A 14085-nucleotide genomic window follows, 5' to 3' on the forward strand; every position below is an offset into this window, starting at 1 on the left:
ACTTTGGGTTTTGCATAGGAAAGCTAAAATATGTTTGACCTGTCTTTCATCAATGATCTTTGCTTCTTACAATGCATCTAGTAGCCAAATTCAGACACCTTTTTTGTATTGTGTTTTTTAGCTTCATATTTCTCAGCTGTTAAAGTAATGTAGCTTTTTATATTATTTAACTGTTGTACTGTTGTATTTGTAATAACTTCTTTTTAGCAGTTCCTAAAGACTATATTATTAAAATGATTTTGTTTGTTTGTTTGTTTGTTTGTTTGTTTGACTTATATGGGGCCCAATCCCACAGGACTCAGGATGGCTCACAACAACAAACTTTAAACTTTAAATAATGTTGCATTCATTTTAATACAAATATTTTTATGTTGGTTCAGTCATTTTGATTACAAGCAGTTCATAAGAAACAAAATACAAATACAATAATTGTAACAAAATAAACAAAATATCAGAAAAGCATAATTCTGTCACCAACAACCTCATCATGATTTATTTATTTATTTATTCATTCATTCAATTTTTATGCCGCCCTTCTCCTTCATCAGGTGACACCCGATGAAGTGGACAAGGCCATTGGAGCTGTGAGTTCTGCCACCTGCTTACTGGATCCGTGTCCCTCTTGGTTGGTTTCGGCCAGTCGAGAGGTGACACGGAGCTGGGTCCAGGAGATTGTCACCGCCTCCTTGGGGAGGGGGTCCTTCCCGGCTCCTTATAAGGAGGCACTTGTGCGCCCCCTCCTCAAAAAGCCCTCCCTGGACCCAGCCGTGCTTAATAACTACCGTCCAGTCTCCAACCTTCCCTTTATGGGGAAGGTTGTTGAGAAGGTGGTGGCGCTCCAACTCCAGCGGTCCTTGGAAGAAGCCGATTATCTAGGGCCTCAACAGTCGGGTTTCAGGCCCAGTTACAGCACAGAAACTGCTTTGGTCGCGTTGATGGATGATCTCTGGCGGGCCCGGGACAGGGGCTTGTCCTCTGTCCTGGTGCTTCTTGACCTCTCAGCGGCTTTCGATACCATCGACCATGGTATCCTTCTGCGCCGACTGGAGGGGTTGGGAGTGGGAGGCACTGTTCTCCAGTGGTTCTCCTCCTACCTCTCCGGTCGGTCGCAGTCGGTGTTAGTGGGGGGGGCAGAGGTCGACTCCGAGGTCTCTCCCTTGTGGGGTGCCTCAGGGGTCGGTCCTCTCCCCCCTGCTATTTAATGTCTACATGAAACTGCTGGGTGAGATCATCCAAGGGCATGGGGTGAGGTATCATCAATATGCGGATGATACCGAGTTGTACATCTCCACCCCATGTCCAGTCAGCGAAGCAGTGGAAGTGATGTGCCGGTGCCTGGAGGCTGTTGGGGACTGGATGGGTGTCAACAAACTCAAACTCAATCCAGACAAGACGGAGTGGCTGTGGGTGTTGCCTCCCAAGGACAATTCCATCTGTCCATCCATTACCCTGGGGGGGGGACTACTGACCCCCTCAGAGAGGGTGCGCAACTTGGGCGTCCTCCTCGACCCACAGCTGACATTGGAACATCATCTTTCGGCTGTGGCGAGGAGGGCGTTTGCCCAGGTTCGCCTGGTGTACCAGTTGCGGCCCTATTTGGACAGGGAGTCATTACTCACAGTCACTCATGTCCTTATCACCTCGAGGTTCGATTACTGCAACGCTCTCTACATGAGGCTACCTTTGAAAAGTGTTCGGAAACTTCAGATCGTGCAGAACGCAGCCGCGAGAGCCATCGTGGGGCTTCCCAGATTCGCCCACGTTTCTACAACACTCCGTGGCCTGCATTGGCTGCCGATCAGTTTCCGGTCACAATTCAAAGTGTTGGTCATGACCTTTAAAGCCCTACATGGCATTGGACCAGAATACCTCCGGAACCGCCTACTACCGCACGAATCCCAGCGGCCAATAAGGTCCCACAGAGTCGGCCTTCTCTGGGTCCCATCGACTAAACAATGTCGTCTGGCGGGCCCCAGGGGAAGAGCCTTCTCTGTGGCGGCCCCGGCCCTCTGGAATCAACTCCCCCCGGAGATTAGAACTGCTCCCACCCTCCTTGTCTTCCGTAAACTACTTAAGACCCATCTATACCGCCAGGCATGGGGGATTTGAGACACCTTTCCCCCAGGCTTATTATAATTTATGTTTGGTATGTATGTGTTGTTTGGTTTTTTAAATTGATAGGGTTTTTAGTTTTTTCTTAATATTAGATTTGTGCCTGTACAATATTGTTTTATCACTTGTTGTGAGCCGCCCCGAGTCTTCGGAGAGGGGCGGCATACAAATCTAATAAATTATTATTATTATTATTATTATTATTATTATTATTATTATTATTATTATTATTAGACTCAGGGCGGCTTACAACATGTTAGCAATAGCACTTTTTAACAGAGCTAGGCTTTTGCCCCCACAATCCGGGTCCTCATTTTACCCACCTTGGAAGGATGGAAGGCTGAGTCAACCTTGAGCCAGTGATGAGATTTGAACCGCTGACAGTCAGCTTCAGTGGCCTGCAGTTCAGCACTCTACCTGCTGTGCCACCCCTATGTTCCAGTTAAACTACAAATTTATTACATTAATCAAAATAATATTGCTTTTTAAGCCCACCTTGAAAACAAGGTTGTTTACTAGTATATTATGCAATGTAACAACAGTGTTAAGGGATTTAATCACATGTAAAATTTCACAAGGTGGTTAAATGACATTGTTGAGTAGGTTAATAGGGGTTTTCGAGAAACTGTTTACAATTTCCAGGTTAACTTTACAGCACTATAATTCAAACATGGTAGATTAAGCAATTGTTATCAATTAAGTTTGCATTTAGAAAGTTTTTGATGTCTTGGTTGATATCAGTCTGTCTCTAATAATTTATATAAGAATAATGCTTTAATAATGCTTCATATAGGAATTTATACTGGAATTTTTAAATTTAAAATCTCTGAATATTCTGCTACATTAATTTGCTATAATGTGCAGGTAACTGTTCTGTCATCTGGATTTATTTAATGTCTTTTGAAGAGAATGGCTTATAAATTTATACATAAATTGAATAGAAGATAAGTTTGCCCTTTTTAGCCTTTATATGTTTACCTCAGGGAAGGTTTTGTCCTTTGCTTCTTGACTTACAAATTTTATCTAACCATTCTAGAAAACAGGTTATATGTCAAATGATTATAATCAGTACCTTAAATTGTATGTTTGACATGATAATTTTCAAAAAGCAACTGTATTAGAGGACTTTTACTGCTTGCGGATTAAAAAATGAGTTTAAAATGTAAAAACAAAACAAACTCTGCTGCTTTATGGGGGAAATGAGGTGTAAACAGCAATAGTACCCTGTTGTCTGCTACCAAATGATCTATACAGAATTTGTTAGCATTTTAATAAGTCTTGTAGTTGCTTGCTTTCTAAATTTGTAAAAAAAAGTTCATATATATGTGATTTTAAAAATGGGTATTTAAGGTACGGTAGAGAAACTAATATATGAAGTTGGGGGTTGCTAAATGTATCAATTGAATATGATGAAAGTGAAAGTTATGCAGATAAATGGATATTTTATATAGTTGAACACGAAGAGGGGCGGCATACAAATCCAATAAATAAATACATAAATTAAGCAAGGGGGTAAGAGACAAGTCTCCTTATATGTTTGATACCTTTTTTTAACGTTATAGGGTATATTAATAATAATAATAATAATAATAATAATAATAATAATAATAATAATAATAATTTATTAGATTTGTATGCCACCCCTCTCTGAAGACTCTGGGCGGCTTAGATGTGAGTTTGTGTAATCATCTCAAATGACTGAGAATTTGCTACAAATGTTATGTTGTTGTATCCAACCATTACAATTTAGACATAAATGAAAACCTATCTTCTCTACCCAATAATCAAGCAATAGTGAATTTCTTCCCATAGTAAAATGCTAAAAAGGATGCATACATTTAAAGTGTGCAGATGCTGGAATATAGTGGATGGGATATTGTCTGCTATAAACAATGAATGTACAAGACTGATCCTTTTGCTAGATGGTAATAAAACCATTGTTGGAAACAGGAAAAGGGTAGAAATATACTGGATGCAATGTAAATGGAATAGTTAAGAAATGCGGGTACTAAAACATAAATAAGTGAAATGAGTGTTCTATGTGAATTGCATACAGAGCAAATGACTATTGCGGTGTTTTGAATATATATGAATGAGGATCAAATCATAATAAAATATATAAAGGAAGAGTGAGAGGAAAGAGATGGTGTTGGATAAACTTTAGATCCTCAGAAAAAGAAAAGCAAGAAATTCAAGAAATAAAATACAAATTTTACTTGTTGTATAGATGATGATGATGATAATAATAATAATAATAATAATAATTATTATTATTATTATTATTTATTAGATTTGTATGCCGCCCCTCTCTGAAGATTCGGGGATGCAAAGAAAAGTATGAAAGGTTATAGTGAATAATATTGATGCAAATGAGATCTTGGTAGATTGTTTTTTTCTTATTTCCTGAGTCCAGGAAAGTTCCCAGTTTGTTTCAGTATTTTCACCAATATCAGCAATTGGTTTTAGCCACAGTCTAATCTGATAAATCTGTTCTGAATTACTACATCATCTTAAACTATATATATTCACTGTAATAAAAATAGAATAAATATTGTGTCATTGGAGTGACTTTAAATAACATCAAACAAAGGAAAACATTTTTAAAATACATCACTAGAACACATTGTGTACAGTACTTATTTATTATTGTGCAAATAGTCCCTACAAAGATTACCTTGGCAGTCATATTAACAAAGGAAGTTTTATTGCTAACAATATGAATGATTTGGCAAACTATCCAAATGACGAATATTCCTGTGATCTTATGAAACCTAAACAATAAAACAGAATGATCATGCTTTTTGAAGGCAATGACCATTATAGTCTTAAATATCTTGAGAGTGCCAGGTGATAGTTCATAAGGTAGAAGGGCTGCTTCAGAGAATTCATATTAGAGAAAAGAGCATTATTTAGTCTTTTACCATGATTTAAGTAGAAGTGAACCAGCAGAGCTAATGTCGGTACCTTTTTATTTGCTTTTTTTTGTAAACACTGAACTTTGTCAAACTCAAGCAATACAAAAATGTTTGACAGTTATCAGTTGATTTATGTTAATATTTTCTTCTTACAGTATATACAGCATGTTTTATTATGAAATGTAACCAATTTTTATTTATATTGTCTGTATTTTTCTTTCTTTCTGATTTTCAGGGACAGGCACTTTTGGGCGTGTTCACCTGGTGAGAGAGAAGGCTAATAAATGCTACTTCGCTTTGAAAGTGATGAGCATTCCAGATGTTATTCGGCTAAAACAAGAACAACATGTACACAATGAGAAGTCTGTTTTGAAAGAAGTGAATTATCCATTTCTGATCAGATTGTAAGCTTCATCTTCTTAGTTGAATCACAATCAGTTGTAGCAGTCAAAATCTTTGGGTGACAAATTTTCAAATTTAATTTCTATATTCAACAGTAACTAGAACAGTAACTAAAAATACATTATAAACACTTTGTCTCCGTTTGCTTTTCCAAAAGGTTATGATATGTGATTTTTACAACATTGATCAGGATAGATTGACTATTCTTCAGAGTACAGTAATTGTTGTGGTTGTGTGTATAGGCATTTTTCATGGATAAAATATGTGCATTCAGATTGCTTTTTTACATAATTTTTCATGGCATAAATCTTGATAGTTTTATTCCTAGGAAAGGTTCAAAAATTTTCCTGCCTGAAGGTTTTTCTATGTCTCCATCTTTCTCTGAAATATTTTTAAGAGTTCTGAAAACAATTGAAGTGATTAAATGGCTACTGTAAAACAAAAGTAGAATCTGTAAATACCGTGTTTCCCCGATAGTAAGACCCCCCCGATTGTAAGACATATGGGGGGTTTCAGGGGGGTCGGCTAAAATAAGCCATACCCCGAAAGTAAGACATATGTCTTACTTTCGGGGAAACACGGTACGATATGCCGGAGAGCCGGAGAAGGGGGCGTCCGGACCCCCCCACCCCCAGCAGAAGCCAAGGGGGGGTTCCTTTCAAGCGGCGTTGGGCGAAAGGGCGGGCGGCCAGCAGCAGAAGGCGAGAGGTGCCTCCTTCTCCGGCTCTCCGGCAGATCGAGCGCGCGAAGAGGTACCTCTCACCTTCCGCCGCTGCTGGCCGCCCTCTTTCGCCTAGCGTCGCTTCGGAAGCCACCAAACGCCGTCAGGGGGGCGCTTGGCGACCGCCTCTCCGTTCGCCAAGTGCCGCTCGCCAAGCACCCCCCTGACGGCGTTCGGCGGCTTCCGAAGCGACGCTGGGCGAAAGAGGGCGGCCAGCAGCGGCGGAAGGTGAGAGGTGCCTCTTCGATATGCCGGAGAGCCGGAGAAGGGGGCACCTCTCGCCTTCTGCTGCTGGCCGCCCACCCTCTTTCGCCCAGCGCCGCTTGAAAGGACCCCCCCCCTTGGCTTCTGCTGAGGGTGGGGAGGTCCGGACGCCCCCTTCTCCGGCTCTCCTGCATATCTCAGAAGCCAAGGGGGGGGGTCCTTTCAAGCGGCGTTGGGCGAAAGGGCGGGCGACCAGCAGCAGAAGGCGAGAGGTGCCTCCTTCTCCGGCTCTCCGGCAGATCGAGCGCGCGAAGAGGCACCTCTCACTTTCCGCCGCTGCTGGCCGCCCTCTTTCGCCCAGCGTCGCTTCGGAAGCCGCCGAATGCCATCAGGGGGGCGCTTGGTGACCGCCTCTCCGCTCGCCAAGCACCTCCCTGACGGCTTTCGGCGGCTTCCGAAGCGACGCTGGGCGAAAGAGGGCGGCCAGCAGCGGCGGAAGGTGAGAGGTGACTCTTCGATATGCCAGAGAGCCGGAGAAGGGGGCACCTCTCGCCTTCTGCTGCTGGCCGCCCGCCCTCTTTCGCCCAGCGACGCTTGAAAGGACCCCCCTCCCTTGGCTTCTGCTGGGGGTGGGGGGGTCCGGACGCCCCCTTCTCTGGCTCTCCGGCATATCGCAGAAGCCAAGGGGGGGTGTCCTTTCAAGCGGCGCTGGGCGAAAGAGGGCGGGCGGCCAGCAGCGGCGGAAGGTGAGAGGTGCCTCTTCGCGCGCTCGATCTGCCGGAGAAGGAGAAAGAAAGAGGTCGGGTTGTGTGAAAGAGGCCGGGGTTGGGGGAAGGGGAGACGTAAGATGTGTGTTTTTTTTTTTTGCAACGCCGCTCAAAAGGTGCCTTGGCTGGAAGAGTAGCTGGTTTCCAGGGCATAAACTGGCTCGCTTCCGGGGATGGTAATGTAAGACATACCCCGAAAGTAAGACATAGTGGGGCTTTTGATGGTAAAAAGAAAGTAAGACATGGTCTTACTATCGGGGAAACACGGTATCACTTTTTCCTTTTTTACAAGAATGTCCAAAGGATAATTCCACTTGTATAATTCTTGGATGGAAACCAAGAATGATTTATCTCCAGTAGAGTTTTGTGACAGTTGACAGTGCAGTTATTCCTTTTTTATATAAGAAATGAGTACATGAATGAAAGTTCATGTTTTCAATAAGTAAAACATTTTGAATGTGTTTTCACAAATATAGGAGTTTTGTGTAAGAGTTGTCACTTTTCTTCATTAGAAGGAAATAATTTAGAGATACACATTTTCCACCATTACACATCAGTGTTTTAATAAAATATTTGCTGAAAAATGCATTGTGTTTTTGGTACAAAAATACAATTCCCTCTATTTGAAACTACAGGAAATCTATTTCTGTATATGGCTCATTACTTTTTAAAAAATATATTGTGGTAATGGGTGGAGTAATGCACACTACGGGAAGTGTCAGAATTTCACAAGTTAAACTATAAACAGAGGAGTTATAAGTACACATTGCAAAAGTAATTTCAACATAACAAGATTATATTCTGATAAGATGAAACTGACAAAGAGAACAAAAGATAGCAAGATCAGTTAAAAATGCATTTCTTACCTACCAGTAATGACTCTGGGAAATAAACATGTAAAACTGATGGTATAATTAATTTTTCTACAGGTTACCAATATATTTCTGAGTCCCCTTCAACCATTTATTTTCAAATTATTAAGTATTAATTTATTGTTAAATGAGTGATGAGAAGTAATAGAAGTACACTTGGATAATAAATGTATTGGACTATTTCCAGCAGTAGTTTTATGCTAATGTTGGATCTGGCAAGCTATGGCCATTTGGATCTTGTCATCTATGGTGATTAAGTGTGTTGGTCCAATGCTGAAACTTGGATCTAAAAATTTCTAAAACTAATGGAGCTACTATCTATTGTTTGTCCATATTTTAGGCAAACAGACTTTATTGTTTTTTGTCTTGAACATTTTCCGAAATAGGTAATAAAGATGGAAACAAAAGGAAATGACAACAAAAACAGCTGCAAATGTTATCTGTTGTTGTTATTTTTCTTTAATATGCAGTGGGATCTACCCAAGGAAGGACAGCTTTGTATAAATATATTTAGCCAAATCTCAAATGGTATAGAATATTCTGAACAACTTTTCATAGTAAAGAATGAACTTTATTTTCTTGCCAGAACATTTAATTTTTAATTGTTTCAGTTGCATGTATGGAATTGGGAAATCCTGCATCAAAAATAAAAGCAATAATAATAAAAAATAAAAAACATAACAAATTTATAAAAACACATGACAAAGATAAATTAAATTGGATATAGAAATCATGACCATGGGTTTGAACTTGGTAGCATTCTTGTGTGGATAACTTGATTTCCTAGTAGAATGTATAATGTTATATTTCTGCTAAGATTATTTAGAGAGTAATAACATTTTAATGTGATGGATCTGCCCTCAATGGAAGAATTAGACACTGATCCTTATAAATATTAGATCTTAATTGAAATTATGCAATTAAAATTAAATCTATTTCAGGTCTTTAAATAATTGCTGTCATTTTACTAATATGCTGGATTTTTTAAAACTTCTGAAAACTGGATGTGCTTTTATTACAGATATTGGACTAATCATGATGATCGATTTCTATATATGTTGATGGAATATGTACCCGGAGGTGAACTTTTTAGCTATCTACGCAATATGGGACGCTTTAATAACAGCACTGGACTATTTTACTCTACAGAGATAATTTGTGCAATAGAATACCTCCATTCAAAAGAAATTGTTTACAGAGACTTAAAACCAGAAAATATTTTATTAGACAAAGAGGGGCATATCAAACTCACAGACTTTGGCTTTGCTAAAAAGCTTGCTGATAGGTAAGTTATTTGATGCTGACTTTGACTTGGGAAAATGGGTAGAGAAAATGATTTTTTTTCCCATCAGACTGACAGGATCAAACTACAATGATTTGTACTGTTTGTTTTAACCTTCCTAACTGAAGATTCCTAGCACATAATAATTGATTGATAATATGCTGTCAAGTCAATATTATCTCTTAACCTGATCCTTTCAAGTATTCCAATGCTGCACCCATCACATTGTCCATCTACCTAGGTACTTGTAATCTTTCTCTTTTGTTTCCTGTAACATACATACATAATTAATATTCAAGCAATATTTTTCCAAGTGCAAATTCATAAAAGAAAAAAATGCTATAATACAGGGGTCGACAAAGTTGTTCAGAATCTAGGAGCCAGCCAAAAAATTTAGGAGCCAGAATTTTTTTTAAGCAAACTTGGTTTTTTGCCGAGTCTCCACCTGACATCGCTTTCACCCCCTCTGTCTCCTCCTTCCTCTCTCATCTCTTTCCTTCCTCTCCCTCCCTTTCTCTCTTTCCTTTCTCTCCCTTTCTGTCTATCCTTTCTATCTCTCACCCCTTCTCCCTCTTTCATTCCCTTTCTCTCCCTCCCTTTCTCTCTCATTCCTTTCTCTCCCTCTTTCCTTCCTATCTCTCTTTCTTTTTCTCCCTCCTTCATATCTTCTTTCTCTCCCCCTTCCTCCCTCTTTCCTTTCTCCCCCTCCCTTTCTCTTCCTTTTTCTCTATCCTTTCTACTTCTTACTCTTTCTTTCTCTCCCTCCTTCATTCAATTTTCTCTCCCTCCCTTTCTCTCCCTTCCTCCCTCTTTCCTTTCTCTCCCTCCCTTTCTCTTCCTTTTTCTCTATCCTTTCTACTTCTTACTCTTTCTTTCTCTCCCTCCTTCATTCAATTTTCTCTCCCCCCCTTCCTCCCTCTTTCCTTTCTCCCCCTCCCTTTCTCTTCCTTTTTCTCTATCCTTTCTGCTTCTTACTCTTTCTTTCTCTCCCTCCTTCATTCAATTTTCTCTCCCTCCCTTACTCTCTCTTTCCTTTCTCTCCCTCCCTTGTTCTCCCCTGGGGCTGCCTGTGCCTGCCCTGCACCACCCAACACGGACGGACAGCCCCCGGTCGTCGCCCCCCACCCCCCCACGGAGGGAGATCAGGCTGGCGAGGGCGGTAGAACTACGTCACCAGCCACTGGAGGGAGATCGGGCTGGCGGGGGCGGCGAATCCACCTCCCCAGCCGCGCGGAGGGAAATCCGGTAGGCGGGCGGGTGGCCGCGGCTCCCTGCGCGCCCCTGGAAAAGCGTACAGGGAACGGTGCCCGGGGCCGCTTTAGCCGCCCCCCGCTCCCCCCGCCATCTCCCCGCGACTGCCTGTGCCGCTGCAGCCGCGGCCCCCCCCCCCGCTCCCACCGCCAGTGCCCTCCCGCCGGGCTCCAAAGGACACTTGCCGATGACGACAGGGAACCTTCAGCTGGGCGGGCGCTGCCGTGCCGGTGCCTCCGACCTCCCGGTTCCTGCTCGATGCCGCGGTTTCTGGCGCTCTCCTGCTGGGCCCCAAAGAAGGAAGGCGGGAAAAAGGCGCGAAGAATGGAGCTCTCCTTCCTGCCTGCCTTCTTTGGGACCCAGCAGGAGAGCGCCAGAAACCGCGGCATCGGGCAGGAGCGGAGAGGTCAGAGGCACCGCAGCGCCCTGCCCAGGCGGCACACCGGTTGGGAAACGCTGACATACAGTACAGCAGGCAACATTTTCTAGGCGCCAGACAACATTTTCTAGGCGCCACTGGCGACCAGGCGCCTGGGTTTGTCGAACCTTGCTATAATAGCATAAAAGTGTGATAAACTGAATTATATCAAAGCTTTAAATTTATTTAAATGACCTTGGAGAATGTTAATCATACACCAATACTTTTATGTTGCAACAAAACACTGTAAAGAAAGCAAAACATCATGAAGCCATATCATTCCATAATAAGGTCATTCAATTAATTGGTTTAGAAATCTTTGAAAATTAATTTTTGATGTTTAAAAAATATATTTACTATAATTAATTGAAGAAAAGTTATTTTCTTCAATTAGAGTTAAAGTATTCAAATAGAGTTATTTTTAATTTATGTTAAAGCTAATTTATATAAACATTATACAGAATTGCTATAACAACTGATGGGCTGAAAGTTTATTTCACAATTTCTTGAATGATTTGTTCCTCTACTTTTCAACTTTATCCTTGGTGTGCTTCAGAATTTGCTTCAAATTTATCTTGTGTTTGAACTTCCTTGTTTTGATACCCAGGTTTTACTTAGCTTCATTGACACACTTATAATTTACTAAAAAGAATCAATTTATTTATGTGAATACTAAAAATTCTCTGCTCCCCACCTTCATTCACAAAAGAGGATGCTTAGTTAAGTGATCTAATTACATAATTCAAAGTGGTTGGGCAAAATTCCATTGTGAAAAAGGGATTAATAGTAATACCATGTTTCCTCAAAAATAAGACCCTGGCTTATATTTGTTTTGAACCCTGAAATAAGCGCTTGGCTTATTGCCCTGTACTTAAGCACCCGATTGGGCTTATTATTAGGGGAAATGTTATTTGGGGGGAAACAGGGTATTAAATCAGTTCAATACATACAAGAAATACTGTATTTCAAACCATCTGAATGCTAAATAAACATTTTACTTTCCATAATGGGGAAGCAGTTTTAAAAATAAAGCTATGGATCACACAGTGAAAATTTTTTTGTACAGAACAAAATGTTATTGTGGACACATTGATATTTTTGTATCAGTTTTGCCTTCTAGCTAATAGAGTTGTGAAAGCATTTATTTCCTTCCTCAGCACAGTTTTCTTTAGAAAGAATATAACTTGTTATATATCCTTACATTGCATTAAAAAGTATAATTTGCTGTCCTAATCATGTGACGATTCTGTGGTTGAATCTTAAAGTTAGTTGAGACAGGTTATTATAAGTCTGTAGTTCAATTTTGATTATATTGCTTTTTTAATTGATTTTTTTTTAATTTTTTTTCATTTTACAATATAACTTTTGTCCAATAAATAGTAAATTGCTTAGCTTTGTGTGGAAGCACTTGTTCTAAAGCAGTGCTTTTGAAATTTGGAAACTAAGATGCTCTGGCCAGGGAATTTGAGGAAATGTGGTCAACATATCTTAAAGTTGCCAATTTTTTGAAATGTCTGTAGAGATTTTCAGTCATCTAGCTCATGGCTGTCCCAAAGGTGCTTTTTCAAGGGACAACTGGATTTTCTGGTTTTTCTTCGAAGACATTTTGCTTTTCATCCAAGAAGCTTCTTCAGTTCTGACTGGGTAGTGGGGAATGGAATAATTTATAGCCTTGCAGATAGCTGCATTCTTTTAGCAAGTCATTAAGGCCACCTCGAGGTTTTTCTGTGTTATCAGAATCACTTGAGTGGGTGTGGAACCTTCTTGGAACTGTTAAAAGGACTATGATGTTGTATCCCTCCCCCTCAGTTGAGATAGGGCTATTCAGTTTTGACATTGATGGCCTCTTTGACACCTCTTTCAAATCAGCAATCGTCTCTATCAAAAATGTGGCACTTGCTGTTTTCTAAAGAGTGACTTTTGTCTTTTAAATGCAGATGGGCTGCTGAATGTAGATGGGTTTGTTCTCCTATGTTATATCATTGCAATGAATGCAAATGAGCAGCTGTCTGCAAGGAGGAAGAATGGGGAAGGTTGTTGAGAAGGTGGTGGTGCTCCAACTCCAACGGTCCTTGGAAGAAGCCGATTATCTAGGCCCTCAACTGCTTTGGTCGCGTTGATGGATGATTTCTGGCGGGCCCAGGACAGGGGTTTATCCTCTGTCCTGGTGCTTCTTGACCTCTCAGTGGCTTTCGATACCATCGACCATGGTATCCTTCTATGCCGGCTGGAGGGGCTGGGAGTGGGAGGCACTGTTCTTCAGTGGTTCTCCTCCTACCTCTCCGGTTGGTCGCAGTCGGTGTTAGTGGGGGGTCAGAGGTCATTGTGGGATACCTCAGGGGTCGGTCCTCTCCCGCCCCCCGCAATTCAATATCTTCATGAAACCATTGGGTGAGATCATCCAGAGGCATGGGGTGAGGTATCATCAGTACACAGATGATACCCAGTTGTATATCTCCACCCCATGTCCAGTCAACAAAGCAGTGGAAGTGATGTGCCAGTGCCTGGAGGCTGTTGGGGTCTGGATGGGTGTCAACAGACTCAAACTCAACCCAGATAAGACGGAATGGCTCTGGGTTCTGCCTCCCAAGGACAATTCCATCTGTCTGTCCATAACCCTGGGAGGGGGGGGGGAATTATTGGATTGAATTTAGCTAGCAGTACAGTGGTACATTGGTACTCATATGCTTTGAAAGTCTATGGAGAGTCTCAGTCATCCAAGTCATGGTTGTTCCAGAGCTGCTTTTTTGTCAGTACAGTGTTCCCTCGATTTTCACAGGTTCAAACTTCACGGATAATCTATACCACGGTTTAAAAATATATATTAATAAAAAAATACTTCAAGGGTTTTTTTTTCTATACCACGGTTTTTCATGCCCAATGACGTCATACGTCATCACCAAACTAATAATTTTTGCAAATAAATGACCAAAAAAATATTATTGTTAATAAATAATTATGTTTATAAATATCAGGATCACTAAGTGTCTTATTCAATGGTGAGTACCAGTAATAATGGTGGGTAAATGGTTGTTAAGGGAATGGGAAATGGTAATTTAGGGGTTTAAAGTGTTAAGGGATTGCTTGTGGTACTGTCTATAGCCAAAAATGGTTTATTTACTTCAGCATCTCTACTTCGCG

At 41.1% G+C, this 14085-nt stretch overlaps 1 protein-coding gene across 1 annotated transcript in view; it reads left to right on the top strand.

Moving 5' to 3' along the window:
- The window catches only part of PRKX (protein kinase cAMP-dependent X-linked catalytic subunit), a 69059-nt gene that overhangs the window by 28219 nt on the left and 26755 nt on the right, over positions 1–14085 (top strand). The window contains exons 2-3 of the mRNA XM_070750901.1: positions 5263–5431; positions 9015–9278. Of these exons, the coding sequence (XP_070607002.1) occupies positions 5263–5431; positions 9015–9278 (433 nt within the window). The remainder of the gene's footprint in view (positions 1–5262; positions 5432–9014; positions 9279–14085) is intronic.

This window comes from Erythrolamprus reginae, chromosome 4 (assembly GCF_031021105.1).
Source record: "Erythrolamprus reginae isolate rEryReg1 chromosome 4, rEryReg1.hap1, whole genome shotgun sequence".
Lineage (NCBI taxonomy): Eukaryota > Metazoa > Chordata > Lepidosauria > Squamata > Dipsadidae > Erythrolamprus > Erythrolamprus reginae.